We start from the raw sequence: 25,437 nt of genomic DNA, 5'->3' as shown, positions 1-25,437 counted from the left end.
ACAAAAACAAAACCAAGTCCAGTTGGAGGCCCTTCACGCTGAATGCACCTGTGTGGGCGACGCCGTGTCAAGCAGGGTCAAGCTGCCACGCGTTATGGATTAGGGAGATAAGGAGCCCCCGTGGGCGCACAGGTCAGCGTGGAAGAATTCCTTTATCGCCAAGATTGACACTTCTGGATAGGTTTCATCTCCCTTTAAATAGTATTTTAACCTAAAATTCGTGCATTTTAAAAATTGATGGTGTGTAGGTAAAAAAAAAAAAAAAAAAAGGAACATTTTAAACCACAATTATTCATTTCATGTTTCTTCAGAGGAACAATATGAAGGGTGAGTGTAGGCCTCCATTGAAATTGTTGAAGACCAAAGAGTTTAGTAGAGTTAACTTGTTAGCCACTCTTATAACACTCTTAAGTGGTTTATTTGCTGTATAGTTGATTTAGTGTAGCCCAATTAAAAAAAAGTTGAATGTTCAATTGATTCTTATTTATAGGCCAACAATTTTTTTCTGTTTAGTCCATTGTTAAAAAAAAATTTGCTTTCTGTACTTTGCTCTGCATCTTCATAGCAGACATCCCAACACGTGAATCATGATAGACATCCATCCATTTTCTTAGCCGCTTATCCTCACAAGGGTCGCGGGGATTGCTGGAGCCTATCCCAGCTGTCAATGGGCAGGAGGCGAGGTACACCCTGAACTGGTTGCCAGCCAATTGCAGGGCACATGAATACAAAAAGCCACACTCACAATTACACAGAGGGGCAATTTAGAGTATGCAATTAATTATAATATATTTTTGGGATGTGGGAGGAAACCGGAGTGCACAGAGAAAACCCACGCAGGAACAGGGAGAGCCTGCAAACTCCACACAGGCGGGGCTGGGATTGAACCCGGGTTCTCAGAACTGTGAGGCCAACACTTTACCATCTGATCCACCGTGCCACCTCATGATAGACAATTTGACTCAAATTAAATCATGTGTCAAAACTACTGAAATACTATCAAACAGTAGGGTTCTCCCAAATTTATTTAGCAAAGGCACATATTTTACATGACACCAATCTCACGGCCACACCAACAGATACAAATGTCACAAAACAACTATAAATACAGAAAATAATAATAATATCCTCTCAAATTGGTCACAGATGTATTTAGTTAGTACGAAATCTGGGCCCGATTAGTTTAGCACAAAGTTATTGTTGTCCTACGGAAGTGTACGTATTTGGAAATGTATCGCTCGGTTTATGGAACAAGCACCTGCTGTTTATTTTGGCATTCAGCTCATTGTTGTTGAACAAAAGTACTGAAACATTGAATTTTTGTACTTGCATTAAAAAGCCTAGAGAAGGTCAGATTAAGTGCCCTGCGACTGGCTGGCGACCAGTTCAGGGTGTAAATCCTCCTTTCCCCCGAAGTTGCCAGGGATAGGCTCCGGCACTCCTGCACTACTTGTAAGGATAAGCGGTTCACCCCTAAAATTTAGAGTGCATTTTAGGAGACAATTTGACACAAATATCGCGACAACATTTTTGTGAGTAAGCTACAAGGGTGGATGCGGTCAAAATTTGCTACGTAAATTCACTTTCAGTTCACATGTCGTTGAGCTGATCCAGGGTCGCCTGGTTGAGAGTAGCGAGCAGTTTCAGGTTGTCTCGGCACTCCCGAGCCAAACTGCCGCGGTTGCTCCCGTTCCGAACCTCCATTACGTCGCCCTTTGATTGGTCCTCCGACCCGCCGCTCACGTGCTCGGCCTGGAGCAGCTCGCGTGCGACGTTCAGGGCGCAGCTGGCGGTCAGAGACGGGGCGTACTTGTTGAAGGCGTAGTCGGCCAGGCTCAGCTCGCACACCTTTTGGGCAAGGCTGCCGCGGCGCCCCTGGGGCCCGGCACCGGCTCCCGTCCGGTTGGCGTGGTAATCCAGGAAAAAGGCCAGGGTGGGCGCGCCCAGGCGGAAATGGAGGCGCAGCAGGATGAGACACTCCAGGTTGCGGAGCTGCTCCTTGGTGAAAGTGTCGCAGCACAAGGACAGGAGGTTGCTGATGCTGGGGGAGCACACCTCCACCTGGGAAACACACATTTCATACATCTCTGAATATACTCTCCTAATATGTTTTTGACACCAAATGGTGTTGAAATGCAGCTCGGTGGATAAACTCATAAATCGTTGGCCTCACAGTTCCGAGGTCCGAGGTTCAATTCCGGCCCCACCTGTGTGGAGTTTCCATGTTCTCCCCGTGTCTGCGTGACTTTTGTCCGGGTACTACGGGTTTCCTCCCACATCCCAAAAACATGCAACATTAATCTGACACTCTAAATTGCTCCTAGGTGTGAGTGTGGCGGTTTGTCTCTATGTGCCCTGCGATTGGCTGGCAACCAGTTCAGAGTGTACCCCGCCTCTTGCCCGATGACAGCTGGGATAGGTTCTAGCACTCCCCGCGACCCTCGTGAGGATAAGCGGGAAATAAAATGGATGGATGGTGTTGAAATACATGGACGGTTGACCATTTAACTCAACGAGTCTTTCATCACTAGAGGGAGCCCACGGGCACCTGGTGATGCCATATTTTTCAGAATCACTGTTCTGTGCTTATCGTTATTAGGGGTTATCTCTTGCATATTTTCGATTTTTTTTTTGTGTCCATTCTTGCGACTTCCCTAAAAAAGGAGGTAAGAATGTGACAAAAAAAGCTAAGAATGTGGTCAGTGAAGTAAGCTGTGACAAAATCTTAACTTCCTTTTACATTGTATGGCAAAAATGAAGTGTAGATTCATTTTGCATTGTACTTTTGTAATTCTTCATCGCAGTTATGAGTGATTTTACATTTTATAACAGGGACGAATCGATTGGTACATTTTACAACAGTTACAAATATGAACACGATATTTCACTTTATGAAGGGGGATAATTTGAATTTCTACAATTTGCTATAGGTTCAAATTGAAGGTTCAGACTCAATAGGTGGGGATTTGCGATTGTTTTTGGTATTTTTGCAAGCATTTTCAAAATCCTTTAGTTTAAACCCACTTGTGCGTTCCTACAGTTCCTAACCTTTTTGCTGGCGAGCAGCAACGACGTGACACCCAGAAGTTGGAAGCAGTCGGCGGCCACTGGCGTGCATGCCAGGAACCTGTCCATGATGTTCACGGTCAAGCAGCAGCACTCAAAGGACAAACGGAGGTGTTTGTGCACTGGGATGAGCCAGCTGACCAGCTCACAGCGCGCCTGGGCCGTCACCTATATGGACAAGTAATCATCTTGATTTACACAACCAGGATCCAGTTCCAAACAACATATATGAACTTATTTAGTGGATAGTAGTCATTCCCAAAAAAAAAAGAGGACATTTTTCATTACCACTTTCCCCCATTTCATTTGAAATAGTCAATGCACAAAATACTGAAACATGCACTAATTCTGTACATATACTTCATCTGGATATAAAGTTATCGTAGTTGAAATAAAAGTGACTCCCACACATTATTATGAAATACCTAATAACTACTGAACAGCCTCTTACAATCTGGATTTTGGCCTGTTTTTCTGCCGCTCCCCCCCCCAACACACTTGAAATATGACAGATAAAACATTTTTATATGATTTTGATGTCTTTCTAAAAGTTTTATCAGGCATATTTTAAATAGTATCAACTTTGGACGGACTTTGTATCCCAACAAAAACACAAACCTGGTACAATAATCTTTATAGACATCTAGAGGAAGAGACTAAAAAGTGTGTAAACGTGCTCTGGCAGAAATTACATCATGAAGCCTCTTGCTGATCTGACCACGGGTAGACCTGACCAGCAGGTAAGTCCTCTTTGTGTATATCCTGCTAAAATAAATCTACAGAAATTCTATAGAAATCTATAGAAATTCTATAGAAATCTATAGAATTCTCTAAAATTTGTACAGAACAACTTGTTCTCTAGAAGTTTGGCTGTGATTTTCTAAAGAATTTATACAGAACAATAGAATTTCTGCAGAAATTCTATAGGACTTGGGTCCTAAGTTTCTCTAGTTCTTTAGAAATGTTCAATAGAAAATTTTTAACAGGGTATTTTTTTTCCCAATGTTTTCAGCTTAATGAAATGTGGCACTCAAAAGCAACACAGCCTTGTTATTCACATTATCAGATAAAGACAAATACCATTCCTCTTCCAATGTTTTTGATTTAGTTTTTGAGTTACAAAAGAAGCTGAGACGGCATCGATTTGCAATTTTGTGACTTGAGTTAGGAACAGCCCAGCCCGGCTGATTTGAGCCTACTTGGGACTGGAGAGCAAGGCTTTGGCACGGGTAAAACAGCGCCTCCCTCTCCCTCTGGATCCTGTAGCCGACGTCGCCGTACTGGAGGTACCAAGTAAAAGCGTGTCCAGCCGGGTCGACCTCCGGTTCCTCCGCACCCAGAGGCAACGGGGCTTCCCAGGTAGGAGGAGGAGGAGGAGGGGAAGCTGCAAAGTCCTCTTCGAAACCAGAGTCGCTCAATCTGGACACAAGTTTCTGCTTGCGGTACCGCTCTACCCGCACGGATCCACGGCCACATCCTCCCCGCTTCATCAGCACCATCTCCGGCGTGCGACAAACGGACCACAGCCCAGACTGAAGCCGGAGTTTACCCAGTGGAAGGTATGGTGGGGCGGGAGCTCACACTTTCCCGGGGGCTTCCCCGCTTCGCTCGCCTCGTTGCCATGCCAACGAGAGCCGGACCAAAACAGTCCAACCTGCCTCCTTGGAACTGGGAATTCTCCACACATCTGCACCATATGTCAAACACTTAACCAGTTAAGCCAGCATGCGTGGAAAAAAAAATACTGGGGGGGTTGGTTTAACTTAAAAAAAAAATCAATCGAAAGCAAATCTAAAGCAAGGGTCACGTTGATATTAATTCCGAATGTTTATGTTTTCAAATTGAAATATTGCCTCCTATCGTTTTTATCGATCTTTCAAAATCGACAGTGTTAGGGTGTTTTTATGATGTAATGTTTATGAAGAAACGAAACCGTGTGTTGTTTTTCCTTTTTTTGGCTGCGGTGGGCGGAACACGAAAGCTGCCTAGCCGCTACGAACTACACAAGCGGCGGTACACTTTCGAAACTCAATGCAAGAGTGGCGTTTAAAAAAAAAAAGATTTTAAACAAAAAAAACCGCCTGGCTGACGATGTCCTATGTCCACATTTTAAAGGTATGAAACTGTCCTTCGTACATACAAAGTAATAGCGTGTTGTATTCTACTGTCGTTGGTGTACTTACGATCGGAATTGTTGAAGAAAACAAAAACAAAAACGGGGCAAAACCTTAGCTAGCATTAGCTGCTAAGGGGCTAGGGAGGCTACACGGCTAACAGCAGTGTTAACCTTGTTCGCCGATGGAACTCTGTTTCAGTTTGCTTTATTTGTTTGTTTCCATGCACAACTAGCGAGATTGTAACCCGTCAACTCCTGAAAGAGAAGGCTAAAGTCATAAGTTGAAGCGCTGCGCACACGTTAGCGTGCTAGTCCATGCTAACGCCATGACATAACAATCTCGTAGGTAGAAGTAGGCAAAGGGAGCTTGGACTCTTGGCTGAGGCTGCATTTTTTTTTCAACGTCAACCCCTCGAACCCCTTTATTTGTAATGTTACTGTGGGAGCTCAAAATGACAGTTAAACACAAGATTTACTGAAATCCAACAAGCAGCACAGCTTGAAACACGCGTCAAACTTGTTGACAGCACAGTCGACATTGGTGCAGGTTATAATGGCGAAACCACGAATGTATAATCACTACAGATGTAAAGATAACTAGCACAACCCACGATGCGGTATTTACCTTAATTATAAGTGCACGATTCGGTTCATATTGCCTACACCAAGGGAGCAAAAAGGAAAACAGCTTTTTTTTGGTGTGTAAACAGGGGTAGATTGAATTACATTTTAACTTGAAACATCAAGAGCTTTATCAAATTATTTTTAGGAACGTGCAAACAAATAATTTGGCCTCTTTTTACGAAATGAAGGATGCAGATACCTGTAAGCAAATGTAAGGAACTTTTTGAGTGTTATGAAAATAGCACCATTTCACAACAATGAATTTCTGTCAAGGTACTGAATCCGTTTGCAATGAACTCTTCAACCTGAGTACAATGCACCAAGAAGTTTGTCAATTTACTATTGGTTCCAGAGTTCTTTTTGTGCGTATCTTTGTAGAATGGCTGCTTTAATCTAAGAACAGCATCCCACAACAATGCGTCACGATTGCAGACAGAAATGTTCGTTTCAATGTATCGCTAGCTTGTTGCCACTAACACCGATTATGTTGAACTAAACTTTCAGCATCTTCACAACATTGGGGGTATAGACCGTTCATGTTTATTTCTTGACAGACCAGTGCATTTAACTTTTCTTCAGATAAAGTTTGCCAGATCAAGAAATTTTATTGATGAAAAATTTTAAATACCGTTTTATATCATGTTCTACTAATATCAGTTGAAATTGGAAATTAACATTTCTGAGTTTAAAATTTTTGTTTTCCAGATTAGTTATGTTTTTGTGTATTTCATTTTTAATTTACAGTTATATTAATCCCTTAAGTTATTTTAAGGTCTTGAGATCTCTAATCACAACCGCAACTTTATCTGCGAGGATGACTGACCACACCCGGACATTTTTCAAATGTGAGTGACTGATATATGTGCATAAATGTGAGGGGTGGAGGAGGAAGAGTGAAGCTCCAGGGAGAAGAGATTTCGAGGGTGGATGACTTCAAATACTTGGGGTCAACAATACAGAGCAATGGAGAGTGTGGTAAGGAAGTGAAGAAACGGCTCCAAGCAGGTTGGAACTGTTGGCGGAAGGGGTCTGGTATTCTATGTGACAGAAGCGTTTCCGCCAGGATGAAGGGCAAAGTTTATAAAACAGTGGTGAGGTCGGCCATGATGTACGGATTAGAGACGGTGGCACTGAAGAGACAACAGGAAGCAGAACTGCAGGTAGCAGAAATGAAGATGCTGAGGTTCTCGCTTGGAGTGAACAGGTTGGATAGGATTAGAAATTAGCTCATTAGAGGGACAGCCAATGTTGGATGTTTTGGAGACAAGGTTAGAGAGAGCAGACTTCGATGGTTTGGACATGTTCAGAGGCGAGAGAGTGAGTACATTGGTAGCAGGGTGCTGAGGATGGACCTGCCAGGCAAAAGAGCCAGAGGAAGACCAAAGAAAAGGTTGATGGATGTTGTGAGGGAGGACATGAGGACAGTGGGTGTTAGAGAGGAAGATGCACGAGATAGGCTTAGATGGAAAAAAATGACACGCTGTGGTGACCCCTAACGGGACAAGCCGAAAGGAAAAGAAGAAGAATGACGTCAAGCTGTAACGATTAATTGAAGAACACGATCGCAAAAAAGGTCTCAGCGAAATCTTGACCTCAAAGCTTCCCAGAGTTTATTTTTTGACACCAACTAATGTTCCTGTGGTTGCACACACCACTTAGTGAAGAAAATAAACGTGATGGCGAGGCAGGAAGAAAGTTTTGTAAAAACCTGAGAATGTCCAAAGTTTGGGATCATTTCACACTAGAATAAATTAAGTTGAAGTGTGGAAGAAAATGCCTGCACTTCACATAGATACATATAATAATCCAAAAACAATTGTTGTCCGACTACTCTATTGTAAAGATATTCACTTGCTGTTGCTCTAGAAAACATACTGCCACGGAAGGGAATTACCATGTACATTTTGATTGAACCTTTCAATGCTTTGCAGTTTTAGCATTGAGCACATCATGGAGAACTCCGACAGGCCCAACCGGACAAGGCCAGGTAGCTGGGGGGCACCTGCAGACAGCTGGAGGAGCCAGGACCAGAGTAGAGGACACACCTACAGAATGGATGGAGCTCAGCAAGGCAGAAAAAGCCAGGGAGGTCCATACCGGGCCAGCCCCAAGAGGGGGGGACTCGGACCCCTGGCTTATTCCCCTGGAGCCTTCCGAGGTGGTCACAGCCCCTTGCAGCGGGAAGATCTACATCGGTTCTGGAGCCCCGAAAACTGTGGCCCGCTTCGAGACGATAACTGGAGAGAGTATATGCAACAACAATGGGGCAAGAGTATCCGTGATGGGGGACTACATGAAGACAGGGATCAGTGGAGGAGGGATACCGCTGATGGAAATGTTCCTAATGCAGGTGGGACTTTGTGCTTTGCTTAACATGCAAATTAGGCTTTGGATTTGTCACTTTTATTTCTCAGTGTGGCACCCGAACCACCAAATAAGGAAATCTGGAGGTTTCCTCTTGACCAGAGGTGGGCAAACGTTTGCACTCAACTCCCACATTTGAATTTTAGAACGGACAGATGGCCTAGCTAAATTTGTATTTGACATTCTGATGTTTTAATTTTAGAATATATACTGTATATTTTTTAATACAAAAAAACAAATCATGTATAAAATTATAGTCACTGATTTTGTTGCTTGCATTGTAGGTTCAGTTCTTATTCATTGACCGGTGACTGGCAGAGCAGCGATATATAGAAAATGAATTCATTGATAGATGGATGTAAAATAGTTTGTTTTACTTGTATTCACAAAAAAATAATAAAATAAAATCATTCAAATTTATATGTAAAATTATTTTACAAATTTTATTTAAAAAAAAAATAATTCACTAAATATTAGATGTAGTAAAACCACTTTATTTCAAAAACACATTTACAGCAACAGATATTGCAGGAATGTTGCGAATGTAAATCCTTGGTGGTACAATATGTCGCTCGGGAGCCATGCTTTGCTCACCTCTATGGTCAACAATTGTCTAAATTGGAAAAACCCCTCCCCGGACCCAAACTTCAAAAACGTAATGCACTGCCTTCATTTATTTTTTTTTCTTTTGCATCTCATTGTCCTTTTTCTTTTGTTCCCAAAGCAAGAAGACATAGGCCAAGGAACAAGGGCAGAAATTTTGCTGAAGAGGACCGGGACCTCGCAAGTGAAGAGTCCTCACTCTCAGCGAAAGATCTGCACATTCTGCGACAAGCCGAGAGGCGTCTAAGTAAAGATGACATACACGCTCTCAAAAAGGTATCTACATGCACACTTTGTACTGACTTCAGCAATCTACTGAATCTTCTTTTAAAAGTGTGGCATACTTAGTTGAATTTAATGTCCTTAATAGACAGACTACAAATTTGAGTGTTTCATTCTTGTGTACATTCAAATCAAAAAAATTATTGAGGATCCCTGAACCCTAATATTGTGCAGTATTTCTTTGTGTGTGTAAGTGAATGAATTCATTTTTTTTGTTCGTTATCCTAACTTACTAACCAAAAAACAGTGACTCTGTCTTTGATGTTTTTGCAATTCGTGGCAGCTGTTGTTTTGTTCTCACAGTTGTCAACCATCTTTGCTTGCTTCCATGAACCAGAAGTCCAACAGCAAGCCCAATGCCGTTTACACCTGCGCCCTCTGCGACGTCCTCCTAGACTCTGTGTCCGACGCCAACAGGCATATCCGAGACAAGCGTCACAAGCGAAGGCTCAGGGTGAGGGCGACTAGCCACCGTTTGCGATATCGCCCGTGTTAGCCAAGTCCCTGCCGCGGCAGTAAAAATTCGCGCATCTGCCTTTTGTCGTTTATGAACTGGATGTGGATGTTGTTTGTGTCTCTAGGAGAAGAAAGAGCACGAGATGCTGACTGAAATCCCGCCTCCTGGCCCTGAACATGTTAATGCATTGACTGTCGCTTTAGAGGCTGTCATCCGCGAGCATGGAATGGATGACAGCGATATAGAGAAGAGACGCTATGTTGTGTCCATCATGCAAGACCTGCTCCTGTCCGTCCTGCCCGGTGAGGATCCTCACAGTACTAAACATTTATTGTATTCATTATATAGTGACCCCCTGAGAAGTAGGGACACAAAGCGTGAAAAAAAGTGTGTGTAATTGATGGCCTTCTGAATTTTTTAGAATTGGCCATATTAATCATTTCAAGTGTAAATATATCAGACTATGAACGCGAAACAGTTTAAATATTTCAAATTTGCGACGTAAGATTACTCTAAAAAATAAAAAAAAAACAACCTGCACCTGATAAAGGTGTACATGCACGTTATCCTGTAGTTCTACTTAGCTGTGCATTTTACAACTTCTCTGAACTCTTCACTCTTCATTCATAATTTTTTGCTGTATGAGCTGATTTTTACCTTCTTGTAAGCACACCAAATTGTCTTGTGTACAAATGGGGTGCCCCAAAGAAAGTTATATTGCCTTCCACATGCAGTGAATAGTCTGTAACTTCTTCTGACAACCCAGACTAAACACCTTCCCAACATACAAAGCTTGTCTCTCATTTGAGATGAATCATTTGAACATACCTACTAGACATGTTCCTATTTTAAGGTAGCATTTCAGAATTATCACAAAAAGAGCGAATATCTGCAGAGAGGTTCCGCTGAAAAAATGTGAGTTCATGAATAGTGTACCACAAATACGCGATGATTACTGTAATTGTACAGTTATTCATGTGGGCTAGGCTTGAATAGCAAAAATCGAAGTATCTACCCCTCCCTCTGCTCCCAAGTTAGACTCCATAAAAGAAAAAAGCAAATTGTTGAACTGTGATTAAGCAAGGGGGCTCTTTGTAAATTATGTACAGCATATCGTTTGTCATTGACGGTTAATCGTGTTACTTGTCTGCCAAATCTATAGAGATCAGGCTGAGGTTGTATGGATCATCTTGCACAAAATTTGGATTCAAGGATTCTGATGTCAACATCGACATTCAGTATCCAGCACATGTGAGTAGCCCAGCGCCAACACTCACGTGCTCCCGAGAAAGTGGCATTTGCAGAACGCACTATATTCACATGCTCTCTTTTTATATTGTATCTATGTTGTGTAAAGGCTTTGAAATGGAATGTATTCACAGATGCATCAGCCAGATGTCTTGTTGTCAGTCAAGGAGTGCCTCGCTGTGAGCCGTGAGTCACCGTTTTCTATCTTTGACCATAAATAATGATTATGGTGTCTATTCATGGATTTTATTGGTCTGTCCTTAGCTCTTTTTGTCGATCTTGAAGCTGATTTTCATGCTCGCGTACCTGTAGTCATCTGCAAAGAAAAGAAGAGGTGTGTACCCCTGCTCGCTGCGTAGTCATCAAATGTGTGGCAGTTATAAAATTATTTATATGCAACAACTTGCACAATAGAAGCAAGCCAAATGACTCCGCATTGTCAGTAAACAAAGTGTTTTGTTTTTTTTCCACAGTGGTCTTCTCTGCAAAGTGAGTGCAGGGAATGAAAACGCATTCCAAACCACTTCTTATCTAGCATCCCTTGCCATGCAGGAGCATCTCCTTCCTCCGCTGGTTCTTGGACTGCGACATTGGGCTAAGGTACAGCTGTTTACGAATGGTCTCTTAACAAAATAAGAGGCCTAAGTAGTCCATGTCCTGCTTTTGTTTATCTTCTAGATTTGTCAAGTAGACCGTGCAGAAGAGGGTGGACTACCGCCATATGTCTTCGCCCTCATGGTCATCTACTTTTTACAGCAGCGCAAGGAGCCACTCTTGCCAACGTATCTGAACCAAGCGGTTTGTAGTTCATTTTGAGCTCGATGATCTTTTCACACCCGATTGTAATTGTCCCATATTTTATTTTTTTTTTAGATAAAGACCTTTTCCCTCAGTAAGCTTTCGGACTTCAACCTCACGTGTGTCGAGGATGGACACTTGCATTGGACTTGCAGTTCTTCAGCCAAAGACACAACACAGCCACAAGACAACATAAGGGGAAAGGTAACCATTAGAACCCAATAGGTACTTTTCACTTGATTTTGTTTACGACGCCTATTGGACGACAAAACTACAATACAACTCAAGTTTTTTAGTGATTTGTTTGTGAATATTGGCTTGCTTATAAGCGTGTTACGGCCTTTTCATCATGGTACTTCATTGTGTGGCTTATGGTTGTAAGAACGGACAGAAAAAGGGGTCTGGCACTTCAGGCATTGTTTACCTTTTGCTTGGCATTCAGCTAATTTACTGGGGTATCCTCCACACTTGTTACATATCTTTACGGAGGTCTTTGGGCTGTCAATATGCCTACTAACACCCGCAGTGAAACTTTGCTTTCCAGGTTTGCGGTGGCTAACGTGAACCTCGTGGTTGTCGCTAGCCATAGCCTTTAGCTGCACCTTTGCTAACTCGTGGGAGCGGGCTCTGCCGAAAGCTTTTTTAGAGCGTGAGCGCTGGGCCCCTGGCTGAGTAACTTTTCACGTGCACACGGTGAGTTGGTTGCGAAAAGTATACGCTCTCTGACCATCTCATCGCTTTTTATGTAGTTATAGTTTTTAAGCAACAGGTTGAGTTCTGTCACAAAGTGCTTAAATGACTCACAATTACTTTGTGCCTTCTCGTGAAACTTGTATCTCGCAAATATGGGGATTGTTTTCGGAGTGAGGTAATCAGATAATTTTTCAGAATAAGTTTTTAGCAACTAATCTTTGTCTCCGGTCAGTGTCCACATATTGCAGACATCCCGTCATTTATCTCCGATCCACAGCAGGAGGAGCTTTTGCTCTTCAGCTTTGTTTTTAAGTGGTCCTGTGAACATGAGTTCGGCCTGTTGCTTGAATCTCCGCCATGCATCTGGTAAATTGGATGAGTCCCAGTCCATCCTCGGGCTTGGAACACCGAACGTACGCCTACATCGTGGTCAATTCGTTGTCGTCGTCTTCGTTCGCCCCCCCAAACACGCCTCCCGCAAGTCCATAGTTATACTGCCGTCTGTCCAACACCATGTTATCATCTTCCTGTCGTGGTATTGAATAACGTAGATGTGAGTCCAACTGTATTTTTTAACGTGTGTGTGATATTTATTTCGCTTTTCCTCCCCACCAACCTCTCTAGCTCACTTCTTCCTTATCGTCCTGTCTCGTCTTACCCCGCTGTAACTATAGCCAAAGCATTAAGTATACACTTATCGCTTCCTAGCCATGATGTATAGACAGAATCTTGACGTCCAAAATGGCGTTGTAAACAAAAAACATGTATTCGGCGTGACGTCAATGAAAACTATCTATTGCCCTATCCAGCCATGAAAATTTAACATGACTTTCTTCTAACATTTTCACTTCTTTATGTTTCAGGTTCCACTGGTTTTCCAGAGCCCTCACCCCAATCTGGAGGTCGGCCTTCTCTGGGTTGAAATTCTCCGCTTTTATTCCCTGGAGTTTAACATGGCTGACAATGTCATCAGTGTACGAACCAGCGCCGTTCTCTCGCGGGAGTTAAAAGACTGGCCCAAGAAACGGATCGCTGTGGAGGGTAAGCAAGATGCTGGATTTTCATTATGTACGTGAGAGCGCCACTTATTTCCATTTCTGTCGCTTTTAGACCCTTTTGCTGTAAAGAGGAATGTGGCGCGCACTGTTAACAGCCAACAAATGTTTGACTACTTCCTCCATTGCCTCAAAACAACATACAAGTATTTTGCACTGCCACTCAATACGGCGGCTGCCAATCACAAGACATCAGTTCAAAGAGCAAAGGAGTCATGTGAAGGGGAGGCGGGCCTGTCGGAGTTGAGTCAACTGAGCATTCATTCGCAAAGTAAATGTAACGAAAATGGCCCTGAAGACTGTGATTGCATCATTGAGGAAGAGGAGGAAATTGAGGAAGGCAGTGAGTCTGACGGGGAGAAGGAAAAGGTGGACTTTGGGAAAAGCAGCTACTCTGAGGAAGAGGAGGACGAAGACGCTGTTGCCCATGGCAGACGTCACTTGGACAGCTTTACGACAGAGGATGAGGAGATTTTCCCTGTGGATGAAATCTCCGGGGAGGAGCTTTTGTCTGATGAAGAACCTCCGGATTTGGACACACCTAATTCAAATGAGGAAGAGGAGGAGGAATTGGCACCTTCTGTCCCATTACCTCCATCTTTAATGGACAGTGTTGAAAATGAGCTCTCAGAAAGTAAAAAACAAATGACCAAAAGGTCATATCAGTTTACCAAGCAAGCTTTCACCAGAGGAAAGGTAGGCTTTTTTTTTTTTTTTTTTTTACTTAAAAAACTTCAAGTATTAAAATTGAGGTGACAAAAAGCCAAAGACTTTTTCACTATGACGTCATATGCACAAAATGGGAGCTTTCCACTTGTAGACAAAGATCTAATGGTCATTTGATCAAGGTGTAAAACAAATGAGAAAACAGGAAATGGCCTGAATGATGATTTTCATGTAATTTGGGTAGTTTTCTTGCTTTTCAAAATAATCCACATTGGGAAGCGTTTTGACGATTAAACACAGATATATTCTTATCATAAAACAGTAAACAGTAAAACAGTTTTGGGTTAACTAAAACTAGTAACTCCAGGAAAAAAAATGGGTGTACCTATAGTTTTGTAAATCCTGGACGACCGCCAGGGATGGTACCTCAAAGAATGGATGTTCGCCCTTGGGGGTGCGCAGGTCAACATTTTAAGTTATATTTGACCGCCTTAGCATGAATAGGTGTGTGACATTGGAAACCAAGCCATGAATGTTCTTGCAAAAGCATGAGGGTTCCGAGGGAAAGAAAATCAGGCCATATGAGATTCTTCATCTTTAACTACTGGCGGTCATATGAGATTCTTCATCTTTAATTGTCATTCCATCCCTCCTGTCTGCCAGAGGAGGTGATTCAAGTCACAACAAAATTATGAGCAACCCACAGACTATTACAAAGACCCCCACTGGAAGAACAACTTTGGTGTAAAGTGCCCTCAAATGTATTAGAGACCCTGTGGAATCTAGCAAAGGTGGAGCTCACTTTTTATTTTCAGTATGACAGTGAATTTTCAATACAACCTTAGTGTGCATGAGCATCATGTCCTGCACAGTTTATGCGTCTACGACACTAGAGCGTAGAGCCCCATCAGGTTCCATGATTAGGGACGCTACAGCAGGTTTCCCTCAGGGCGTGAGAGCAGACATGTTCTGCATGGATGCAAGAAGCCTACCTCAGATGTTGGCCTGGAAATCACATTTGTGTTCGACCAGCCTGGGTGTAGTTCCACAATACATTGTTTGGAGGGAGGGACCAAAAAATTGAAGCAGTTGATCTTCAGGCCATGAAAAAATGCGTGAGACCTCATGGACTTAATCACGGGTACAGGCAACTCCAAACGAGTATGAGGCACTCCTAAGGATGTAGCTACACTGTCCTGATCATCCCTCTGAGAGCAGGTGGTGTTATAATCTGAAGCCACCAAGTGCACACCGAAGCATCTTTACAATGGTGTTCAGTGTCATGAATATGCAGATCAGAAGCTGCCACATGGAAAGGGAATCTTTCTTGTAAAAAGAAGCCACCTGGCACAGAACTTTGTCTTTGTTGCAAACCTTGGCTCTCAAGGACTCAAGGAGACATCAATCTACTTTCATTTCCAGACTGGTAGTGAATAAACGGGGCAGAACATAGGGAGTAAGGTGTAATGCTGCAGGCATCTTGCTTCAAATCTTTCTTACGGTGGTCGATTCCCTTTCATGCAAGATGTAAATCATGGCTGACACCCACCGTAAACAGCACTATACAAGCTCTGTAGCACGTCTCCATCATAATGCTAATGAAATGCTGATGGTTCAGCTCAAGCAAGAAAATGCCACAAGCTGTCTTTCCAGTTGAGGAGCAAAAAACAAAATGATCTGTAAACTCCACTGGTGGTTGAAATATCAGAAGCAAACCACCACGTCGGGCTGGAAACACAACTTGTAGTCGAAATATCAGAAGCCAACGCCCATGAAGAGCTGGGCACGGCACAGGCGGTTGAATACATCGCCAGTAAGCCATCTTTAGCTTGGCCAAACATAGGCAAAGCTGGAAAATCAAATATTGGCAGCCATTGGACAGTATAGCTCCACCCTTGAGACAGTGGCCGCTTTAAAGGTAAACGTAAATGGGCAGCTGGCACAATGCAGCAATCACAAAACGAGCCAAACAGTGTTACCTTTGTAGTGGGCCTCAGTGCTTCAGAATTCAGAATTTAAAGATGCTAACCGGCGGTAAGCGGTAACGACCGGAACAATTGTCAGACTTGACACTTCACCAACATCCGAATTGATTCGGGTAGAGGCCAAACTGAAAGTGCAGCCCAAGCAGCCCTTCAGGGATGAGACACGCTTGCTGTCCTCCGGCCGGACAACCAATCCACAGCCAGGTCCCGAAATGAAAAGATAAGTAACGGAAAAAGCAGCTAATGCATTAAGTCACAATCACACTTATTCAGCGCAGGCCCAAAAAGTTAAAATGGTTAACATTACTGTCTGCCCTTGGCAATTTCTCTTCTGGCACCTGGAAGTAGTATTTTTTGTTTACAAAAATTACAGAAAGCTTCGTCAAAGTTATTTTTGTGCACTTCCTGCTAAACTTTCCCCTTCCATCCCGCATAGTCTCACACAGTTGTGTGCAGCTTGTGCAAACGCGATGGCCACTTGAAGAAAGATTGTCCAGAGGATTTCAAGAAAGTGGAGTTGCAACCTTTGCCCCCAATGACACCGGACTTCCTCAATGTGCTTGACCAAGTCTGTGAGCAGTGTTTTGGTGAGTTGTTGTAAAAAAAAAAAAAAAAAAAAAAGAAGTTTTCATAAGTGTTCATTTTTTCGTTGTTCAAGACCTCACACATGTTATAAAAAAAAAAAAAAAAAATCAGCGTGGACGTATGTATTGAACTTATGTGGTGTACTTGATGATCAACACAGCACACTTCTGTCCTAATTTACTTCTGTTATCAGGCTCCAGTTCACAGCACAGAAAAGCGAGGGGAAATAAAATAATTCATGACAATTTGGATGCTTTATTTTTTGTTTTCACTCTTTTAAGGTTTGTGAGTTAGATGAACAAATTTAAGTGTGTCATAGATGAGATTAGCTTTCATTTGAAGCAGAGATGTGTGCGCTTCTTTCCAGCGGACTTTGCGCCAGATGACGTGGAAGTGGCGATCAGAGAGTGGATCCTGCGAGATCTGGAGACTTTCGTTAGACGACAGTTCCCAGGTGAAGTACACAACGTAATTTCTTTAAATTTCTCTGTCTTTTTAACCTGTCCATTGAGTTTAGGTAGGATGACCTCAAATTATTGATTTACTTCTGCTTTTGTGGGCAGGTGCTCGGCTGCAGCTGTTTGGATCTTCCAAAAACGGTTTTGGCTTCAGGCAGAGTGACCTCGACATCTGTATGGTGCGAGAGGGCCAGGACAGCATAGATGTACGTTATCTTACCGTCAGATTAATAGGCAGCATCTACTGTACAGTATGTGTGAGGAGGTTTATCTTTACACTTCATTAACTCTACAAATCATTTTATTTAATTTTATGTAATGGATCTTCAAGTCAAAGTGGTACCTTGGCTTACAAATTGAATTCATTCCGAAGCCAAGCTCGTAAACAAATTCACTCCAATCAGTTTTGCATGTGGAAGTGAATTGAAATGCGATTTATCTGCCCCAACGTCCTCCGAAAGTCCACAGTATTTACATGTTTTTAATAAAGAAAAATAGTGTATTGTAAAAAGGGAGAAGAAAACATTAGAAAAGTATTTAAAGAAGATAGGTTTCATAGGAGGCCCTGACCCATGTGCACACTTTACACTCGAACGGTTGTTACTCTGAAACTCGCTCCCAATAAAAAGCAAAAAATTATCCTGTTGGAACCGCACTGTTAATTTTCACATTTATCAGCATTATCATAGTATTGGTGAAATGTGAACAAAAACATATTGTACACTGCTGAAAATGTGAACGAAGACATTTTATTTTAAATATGAAATATGCAACAAATCAGCATTATTTTTTTTTTTACAATATATACAGTATAGATGGCAGCAGTTAATTTTTTTTGCACGCTAAACCCAAATGAAATGTTTAAAATGACCCAAGTGACTGTTGCTGTATGTATGTATGCTGTATTTAACAGTGAAAGACCCTTGGCAACACAAAGATGACTGATAATTCGACTTGTTACTGACATTAAAGTTGGTTTATCTCAGTGTGTAAAAATATGGCTTTGCTTCGAACTTGTGTCCCCAGGATGCCGATTGCATCAATATAATCGAACGCCTTGCAAAGCTTCTTCGGAAACACCCTGGTAAGAAGCACTTGATCCTCATCTTAGTTGTACAAGCTAATGTTTCGGATGCCTTTTAAGTGTCTCATCATCTGCTCATTCCTCAAAGATTTAAGGAACATCCTGCCAATCACCACAGCCAAAGTGCCCATTGTGAAGTTCTACCATCTCCGCACTGGCCTGGAGGGAGACATCAGCCTCTACAATAGACTGGTAGGAAATTCACGGCCGTAGTGTAAAGTACAAACGATTTGAGGTTTGGTTTCACCCGCAGGCTTTACACAACACGCGACTGCTGGCATTATACGCAGCCATTGACCGGAGAGTGAAGATCCTCTGTTATGTCATGAAGGTGTTTGCCAAGGTCTGTACGCCGCAGACCACGAGCAGTCATTGAAATGTCACCGCTTTTGTGTAATTGTCGTCACGTTCAATTCCAGATGTGTGACATTGGGGATGCATCCCGTGGCAGTCTCTCGTCTTACGCCTACACTCTCATGGTTCTCTTCTTCCTCCAGCAGAGGGATCCCCCTCTTTTACCCGTGCTGCAGGAGGTACACGTTAACATTCAGCAACTTTTGTGAAAATGTTATAGGTGTGGGGTGTTTATGGCTGTTTTATTTTTGCTCAATTTTGTTCCCAACAGCATACACTCATTTGAAAAAGTTTCAGTTTTATCTCTGTTTTTTTTTTTTTTTTTTTTTTTTTTTTCAGCTTTACGATGGTGACAAGAAACCCGAGGTGTTAGTGGATGGCTGGAACGTATATTTCTATGACGATTTAAAAACACTTGTCAGTATCTTGTGTACGCTTAATTGTGTCCACATTGTATCCATCTTAACTCTTCCGCACTGTTGCTCAACCCGCAGCCAAGTCGGTGGCCAGAGTTTGGCAAGAACACGGAGACAGTGGGGGAACTGTGGCTCGGCCTCCTCCAGTTCTACACGGAGGACTTTGACTTTAAAGAGCATGTCGTGTGCACCCGTCAAAAAGCCCGCCTCACCACTTTTAACAAGCAGTGGACTTCCAAGTACATCGTCATTGAAGGTCAGTGTGTGCTACAGTACGTAGGAGGAATCGATACAGATTCGACTTTACAGGACACCACAGTACGATGAACCCTGGTATATTTACACTTAGCCAAAAAAAAAATCTCAAATGGTAGTGGTTTTCTTGTTCTGGCCTAAACAATAAAAGTATTAATTTGATGTCATCTGATTAGAATCCTGGTGTTTGTAGGTGTAATTCCTTTAACTTTTTTATTTTAGTTTGAGAGTTCTGTTTTGTTGGCAATACTTGAAGCCACCTCTTGCACAGTCAAAAGTGAAACAGGAACTATGTGTTTGCTTCTCTCCAGTTGCAGCTATTAATAGCCTGTGGTCTGTTTCAATTTACCTTTATTCCCTAACATTTACTATTGCCTACCACTGCCACTATGTTAGTGCTTTTATGTCATTTAGGCTAGTATGCTAGCTACTTCAACTCATTAGCCTCAGCCATCTATGTTACATGGTTTTATAATTGATTATATGCTAAATGCTGGGCATTGATGCTTTGTGATTCGCGCTATTATATGAGCTGTTATACCTCCCTGAGAAGGGTTGCGTCAGGAAGGGCATCTGGTGTAAAAATTGTGCCAAACATATATATGCATTCATCTGAGATGACACGCTGTGGCGACCCGAAAGGGACAAGCCGAAAGTAACCTCCATATGAGCTGTTATACCTCCATCCTGTGGCATCTATCGGCAATTGCAGTGTCGGAGTGTCGAATATTTGCATATATTTGCAGCAGGGCTCAGTTCCTATCCTCCCTGAATAGAGCTCGGACACCTACGTCATAAAATCACGTGACTTTTGTTTACCTCGCTATATTGCCGGTCTAACAAAGCATTGTTCAATGCTAAGTCGGTTGGAGATGACACAAAAATACGTCTTATAGCACAACGCCCAGAGTCTTGTCCAATACCGTTAGACATTTGGTAGGTGAAAATAAACAAAGGTACGTGGAAAATTAGATAAACTTGGCATAGAGGGCCCGTATTTAATGCCAAAGTCGATGTTTTCGCTGATAGGAAAGTGGACTGTTAATTCGCTTCTGCTTGTCTTGGACAACTGGATATACAGTAAACATGTGTCTGGTGAGTAAGTCGTCCAGATTTACACGGAAAAGTTTGAGTGTATAAAAACTCTGGATGCATATGAATACTTTGTTGCTGGATCTGTTCTCATCTGGAATAAATCCCACATAGTGACGGTTTTGACGGCTTGGTAAAGCAGAAGTGTATTCGGCGACACGTTAACCTTTCCCGGAATCCATCGACCTTTTCAGATAGTATTCAATACAAATACCAATATCTAAATAAATGAAACCTGGTCTTACAGAAACTCATTAACTATGATTGGGGAAACGCACGTTCTCCACAGAACGTACACGGAAGCGATTGCGGCCACACTTAACCTCCATAAACCTCTGCGACGATGAGCCTATTTGGTAATTTGAGATTGAGAAAAATATTTCCTACCTGAAATGAAGCGATCGCTACACATGCGTGTGTGTATTTTGGTTGGGCACTATCCATCATGTTTAATTGCCTAAATCCATCAATATTTTCTGGTCTTACCCGCTGGTATTCCATAGAGTGATCTCTTTGAATATCTGTCTCGTCTCTTGTGACAACCAACAGCACAACAGGTCTCGGGTGTTGTAAATATTCTCCTCCGGTTCAATGTCTTCCACGATGTCGAGCAGCTCTGTTTGACCGGCAATATGGTGCCGTGAAAATGTTGACGTCACGTGCACGAGCTCTATATTGGGGGTTAACTGTAGTAAAAACGTGTCTGACAGAAATGTGCTCACTGGGATTACTCGCCATTTGCATGGTTCAGATTTCATCTTTACTCAACAAACATTTTTTGTTTGAGTAAAATCTGTTTGTACTGTACATAATACATTTACAATATAGTAGAGCATTCGGTGTTCACAAAATTTGTGTTTACAGCAGCAAGTTGATAGCAGCAGCAGACTAGAAGAAATTAATAGCAAAATGTACAACATTCTGGCAAAATTAGTCAAACCGTAGCAATTTGAGGTGTTAATAAGATAAGTTGCATAAACTACACAAAAGTGAAGCGGACCATAAAGACAAAAATATCCAGTTTGTTGAAATATGTCATTTACTTTGACTGTGAAGTACTCGGAAAACTTGCCTTCCTGATGACTCTTCTTGCACTGCAGATCCATTTGACCTCAATCATAATCTTGGTGCTGGTCTATCAAGAAAAAGTAAGGTCCCTTTTCAGATTTTCATGTCTTGTTTATATTATCTCTCAGAAATGTCTCCATCCTCACAGTTGTTTTTATTTGTGTTTATGCAGTGACCAATTTCATCATGAAGGCTTTCATCAATGGCAGAACAGTGTTTGGCACCCCGGTGAAGGTCTTTCCTCCCGAGTACCCCAGTCAGATGGTTTGTATTTGCCATTTACATCTTGTCTTCTTCATCCTAGTGTGGTGGCAGCAAATGATAAACAACAAAATCTGACAGTGATATCTAAAGCTCATCTTCATCTGTCTAAATGGAGTGTGGACTGGTTTGGGGGGGGGGGGGGGTCACTTCCCAGCTCGTTCTGTCTCATGCCCAGGGTCAGAGAGCAGCCGAGTTGTCATGGTGACTGCCTCAAAAATGGCACTTGTGTTTGAGCCAAGTCTGTTGGTTCCACAGTTATGCGAGAAAATGGAAACATGCATGATTGTGGAACTATTTCTGGTTCATTTCCGTGACTGTAAATGTGTAAGGAAAATGTTGACTGTATCGGCTTGGCCACTTGCTACCTGGAATTGGTCATGTGACTTTTTCAACTCAGGAGTACTTCTTTGACCCCCAAGTCCTCACTGAGGGAGAAGTGGCCCCCAACGACCGCTGCTGCCGCATCTGTGGCAAGATCGGTCACTTTATGAAAGACTGCCCCATGCGCAGGAAGTGAGTGTCCTCGGTCACATGCGAAAAGGCGGAAGGACTGCAACGCTCAAGTGTCTCATTTATTTTATTTGCGTCACGCAGGTCCAGGCACAGGCACGACTCAGAAAGGAGGCTCGACGGCATGCGAGAGCGAGCGGACACCGGAGAGGAGCCGGCGTCCCGACACAAAAGTGAACACTGGAGGAGGCGGGACGCCCCGGAGCCGCGCTGCTGCTTCCTGTGTGGATCCGCCACTCACATCAAGAAGGACTGTCAGCTCTTCAGAGGGCCCGCAGGTTCACTACACCTCGTCGTATTAAACAACGCGTCGTGAAGCGTTACTGCAACATTTATTTGAATACAGTATTTTCCGCACTATAAGGCGCACCTCCGATGAATGGCCTATTTTAAAATATTTTCCATATATAAGGCGCACCCGATTATAAGGCACATCGAATAGACGCTACAGTAGAGGTTGGGGTTAAGTTATGCATCCATTAAATGGAGCTGCACTAAAGGCTCAATATTGGTCCATATATATAAGGCGCACTGTAAGCTTTTATGAAAATTAAAGGCTTTTATGGACGCCTTTCGTGCGGAAAATACGGTAATTAGAATACCAGAAATGTTGAAGCAAGGTGTCTGAATTAAACTTTCTAGTATTATACGTGGGTAGTTGTGGTAATTCAAAAAAAAAAAAATATGAGATTGTGGCATGCAGCCCTGTGACCAATGGAGTGCAATAACTTTTTTTTTTTATTTTTTTTTTATCTTGTCTGACAGGAAGTATGAAAATGGAAAACTTCCCTATGTCCTCATCAGGCCTTTTGAGGAATTTCAGAGAGAAACAAGTATGAATTTAGTTTGAAGTCAACGAATGAGGGGGGACGCATTTAGGGACATCATATTTGCTGACCGCGTACATTTCCCTTCTCCAGGGTTCACCGTCAAAAGATGAGAAGAAAAGGCATCAACACGTGATGCTAAGTCCACAAGCAGGTATGAGCACTTCTCCTTCAAATTATGAACTCAACCGTTTTTTACATTTTTTTCAAGAACACGATTCCTCCAAACGTGCAGGATGACTTGTCTCGTCTCTTGCGTGGCCTCAGATTGGCAAGCACGAACGAAGCCTAAAAAGATATCGGATCTCGTCTTTTGTGGCTCTTGAGAACTTCTTATGGGAAAAGAAAATTGGAAACGTTTGAAGTACCTACGGGTGCTTTGTCCCATTCAGGTTCCGCCATTTTGCTGCGCTTCAAGTTGGTTGCACGCATAACTGTTGCGGTGTAACTCAAGCAAGATGACATGTTTTGTTTCGGTTTAATTTGCTGAAAAGTACGAAGAGTATTTGGAGAAACGTGGATTCTGACTGACGGCAACGATATGGAAAAAAATATGAAGGCGTGCATAGTTACAAAGGTGCAATCTAATATGAAATACATCTAGTAAAAATGTAAAAATTGTCTACGACAGTTTAACTGACTGCAGATCAAATTAGAGTTGGACCAATGTCCTGGGAAGGATTGTGGTCAAACCTCAAAGGTTCCGCTAAGTGTTTTTTTTCACTGTCTTGAGGCCACGGAACACAACTGAAACAAGTCATTCTATGAATTTATATATATATAAAATAGGTTCTCCGTTTTTTTTTCATTGAGCTACGTTTTGTTGTTGTTGTTTTTTTTTTCTAATGTTCTTCTGTTTGCGCTTCAGGCAGTTTGGCTGCCCGCAATTTGGGTCGCTCCAGTCATAGGAAGAGCCCGGTGGAGTGAGGAGTGGCTGCGCAGACCTTCTGAGTTCTGACTCGTTTCCAGGCAGGCAGCGCCCACCGCCACCCCCCCAACCCGGAACCCCTGTCAATCTGAACCAGGGCTGACAGGAAAGAGCCCATTTCGGAGCAAAAGCCAGGACACCTTGACTTGAAGCCATCTTGGGCCTTTTTTTAAGCGTTTTACTCCACCCCCCCCCCCCCCCGCCGCCTTTCTGAAGCGTTTTAAAATATCCATTTTAACCATTCATTTGTTTTTTCTAAATTCTATTAATCAGGGGAGAAATACCAAGGTAACTAGATCTTGGTCTGGCCAATGAAGCATGAAATATTGCTTTTTATTAGTTTTGTACTGTCCCGAGTGTGTCGGACACGTGCGTTGCTGATTTCTTTTATCTTTTAATTTATTTATCTCTACTTTTATCTGGCCACGTTTAGTTTTTATTTTTTCAGGTTTTAAACTTGTTTTCCTTTGCACTGATACCCAAAAAAGTCCATTTCAGCACGGCTTCAAAAGCTGCTAGCGAGCAGCTTTCTCTCTCGTGTGTATATATTTTAGGATCATTGTTTCATTTTAAGAGACTGCGGGTCCATCCTATTTTTCAAAGAAAACACGCAGACCCAACCCACCCCCCCTTTGGAGCAAGCTACCGAGAGCAAAATAAAATGATACAGCTAAATAGAACCACGCTAAAGGCCCAAATTTAGAATGCAATCATTGAAGAAAGTGAGCCGACTCTACGGTACAATTTAGTTGACGCGGAGCCACACTTTGGTAGCTGCACTGTGAGGGTCCAAACCCTCAATTTATGTTGCTGCTAGCTGTTTATTTAAAAAAAAAAAAAATTAAAACAATAAAAAAAAAGAAAACACTGCTTGTCACTCAATATAGACTGTCTGGCTTAATTGCTGTTGTGATCAAAGGTTGAATTTTATAAAAGACTGTGGTTGGTATTGCAAACTATTTTTGTTGTTGTTTTTGTTTTGGAAGATGGCAGCCTTTTTGTTTATCATTTGTGTCAGACACGACTCATTGATGTTCAGTGTGACGTTCTTGGGCCCCGAGATCTGCCAGGTTCCACTTTGCAGTCCATTTTTTTTTTTTGGCATTAAACACAAACCAAATCCCAGTTGTTTCCTGAAATGTTTTTCATTTCTGATGCATTGCGCACACAGAGGTTCCCTGGTCTCTCCTTAATCCAAATATTTCCCTCTATAGGATGTGTTCTGCTCTCGTTGGAACCTGCTAACCTTCCTTCGATGCTCAAAATACACAACCTCCATGTGAGGACTGTATATGTGCAGACTTTCAACGGCCTTATCAGATCTATCTCAAATTTTCTAAAGGCCATGTAGAGAAAACCTGAAGGATACAAGCAAGTACCATTTTCAAATCCTTCACTTTTTATTGAAGACATTCGCATTATGGAAGTAATTATGTGCCACCATGATTTGAATTTGAAATGCCACAGAAAACGGGATTTGAATTTGAAATGTAAAGTGATCGCATTTTCAATAGTTGTATTCCAGTGTAACTTTTCAATGTTAACAATTCACCTGGCTACAATTCACTGCCCGAAATTCATCGTCTGTGCCACCAGGCAGGGTTACCTCAGGTTGGACCCAAACAGCCAGTCAATCCGG

At 42.4% G+C, this 25,437-nt stretch overlaps 2 protein-coding genes across 3 annotated transcripts; one reads left to right on the top strand and one right to left on the bottom strand.

The window, feature by feature from the left end:
* Positions 1-1,017: 1,017 nt before the first annotated feature.
* On the bottom strand, positions 1,018-4,565 carry LOC133499489 (cyclin-O protein B). Its single transcript, XM_061817548.1, has 3 exons — positions 4,266-4,565; positions 3,049-3,234; positions 1,018-2,061 (listed from the first exon to the last, which is right to left on the bottom strand). The coding sequence occupies exons 1-3, from the start codon at positions 4,563-4,565 to the stop codon at positions 1,591-1,593; spliced, it is 957 nt and encodes a 318-aa protein (XP_061673532.1). The 3' UTR covers positions 1,018-1,590.
* Positions 4,487-24,916, top strand: tut7 (terminal uridylyl transferase 7). Of its 2 annotated transcripts, none has more exons than XM_061817547.1 (29): positions 4,487-4,625; positions 7,738-8,156; positions 8,895-9,049; positions 9,393-9,509; positions 9,637-9,814; positions 10,675-10,763; positions 10,895-10,946; positions 11,025-11,094; positions 11,234-11,360; positions 11,439-11,558; positions 11,634-11,762; positions 13,115-13,292; positions 13,362-14,002; positions 16,394-16,544; positions 16,910-16,996; positions 17,106-17,206; positions 18,027-18,084; positions 18,173-18,276; positions 18,338-18,427; positions 18,504-18,617; positions 18,778-18,855; positions 18,933-19,110; positions 21,302-21,349; positions 21,442-21,533; positions 21,931-22,046; positions 22,128-22,321; positions 22,809-22,876; positions 22,964-23,024; positions 23,739-24,916. In XM_061817547.1, the coding sequence occupies exons 2-29, from the start codon at positions 7,757-7,759 to the stop codon at positions 23,795-23,797; spliced, it is 3,855 nt and encodes a 1,284-aa protein (XP_061673531.1). In that variant the 5' UTR covers positions 4,487-4,625; positions 7,738-7,756; the 3' UTR covers positions 23,798-24,916. The 2 variants fall into 2 exon arrangements, with proteins under 2 accessions (XP_061673531.1, XP_061673530.1); XM_061817546.1 differs by lacking the exon at positions 4,487-4,625 and adding an exon at positions 4,932-5,181.
* The last annotated feature ends 521 nt before the right edge of the window (positions 24,917-25,437 follow it).

This window comes from Syngnathoides biaculeatus, chromosome 4 (assembly GCF_019802595.1).
Source record: "Syngnathoides biaculeatus isolate LvHL_M chromosome 4, ASM1980259v1, whole genome shotgun sequence".
In the NCBI taxonomy this organism is placed as follows: Eukaryota; Metazoa; Chordata; class Actinopteri; order Syngnathiformes; family Syngnathidae; genus Syngnathoides; species Syngnathoides biaculeatus.
The sequence above is the reverse complement of the archived record's forward strand: the minus strand, read 5'-3'. Positions and strand labels throughout refer to the sequence as shown.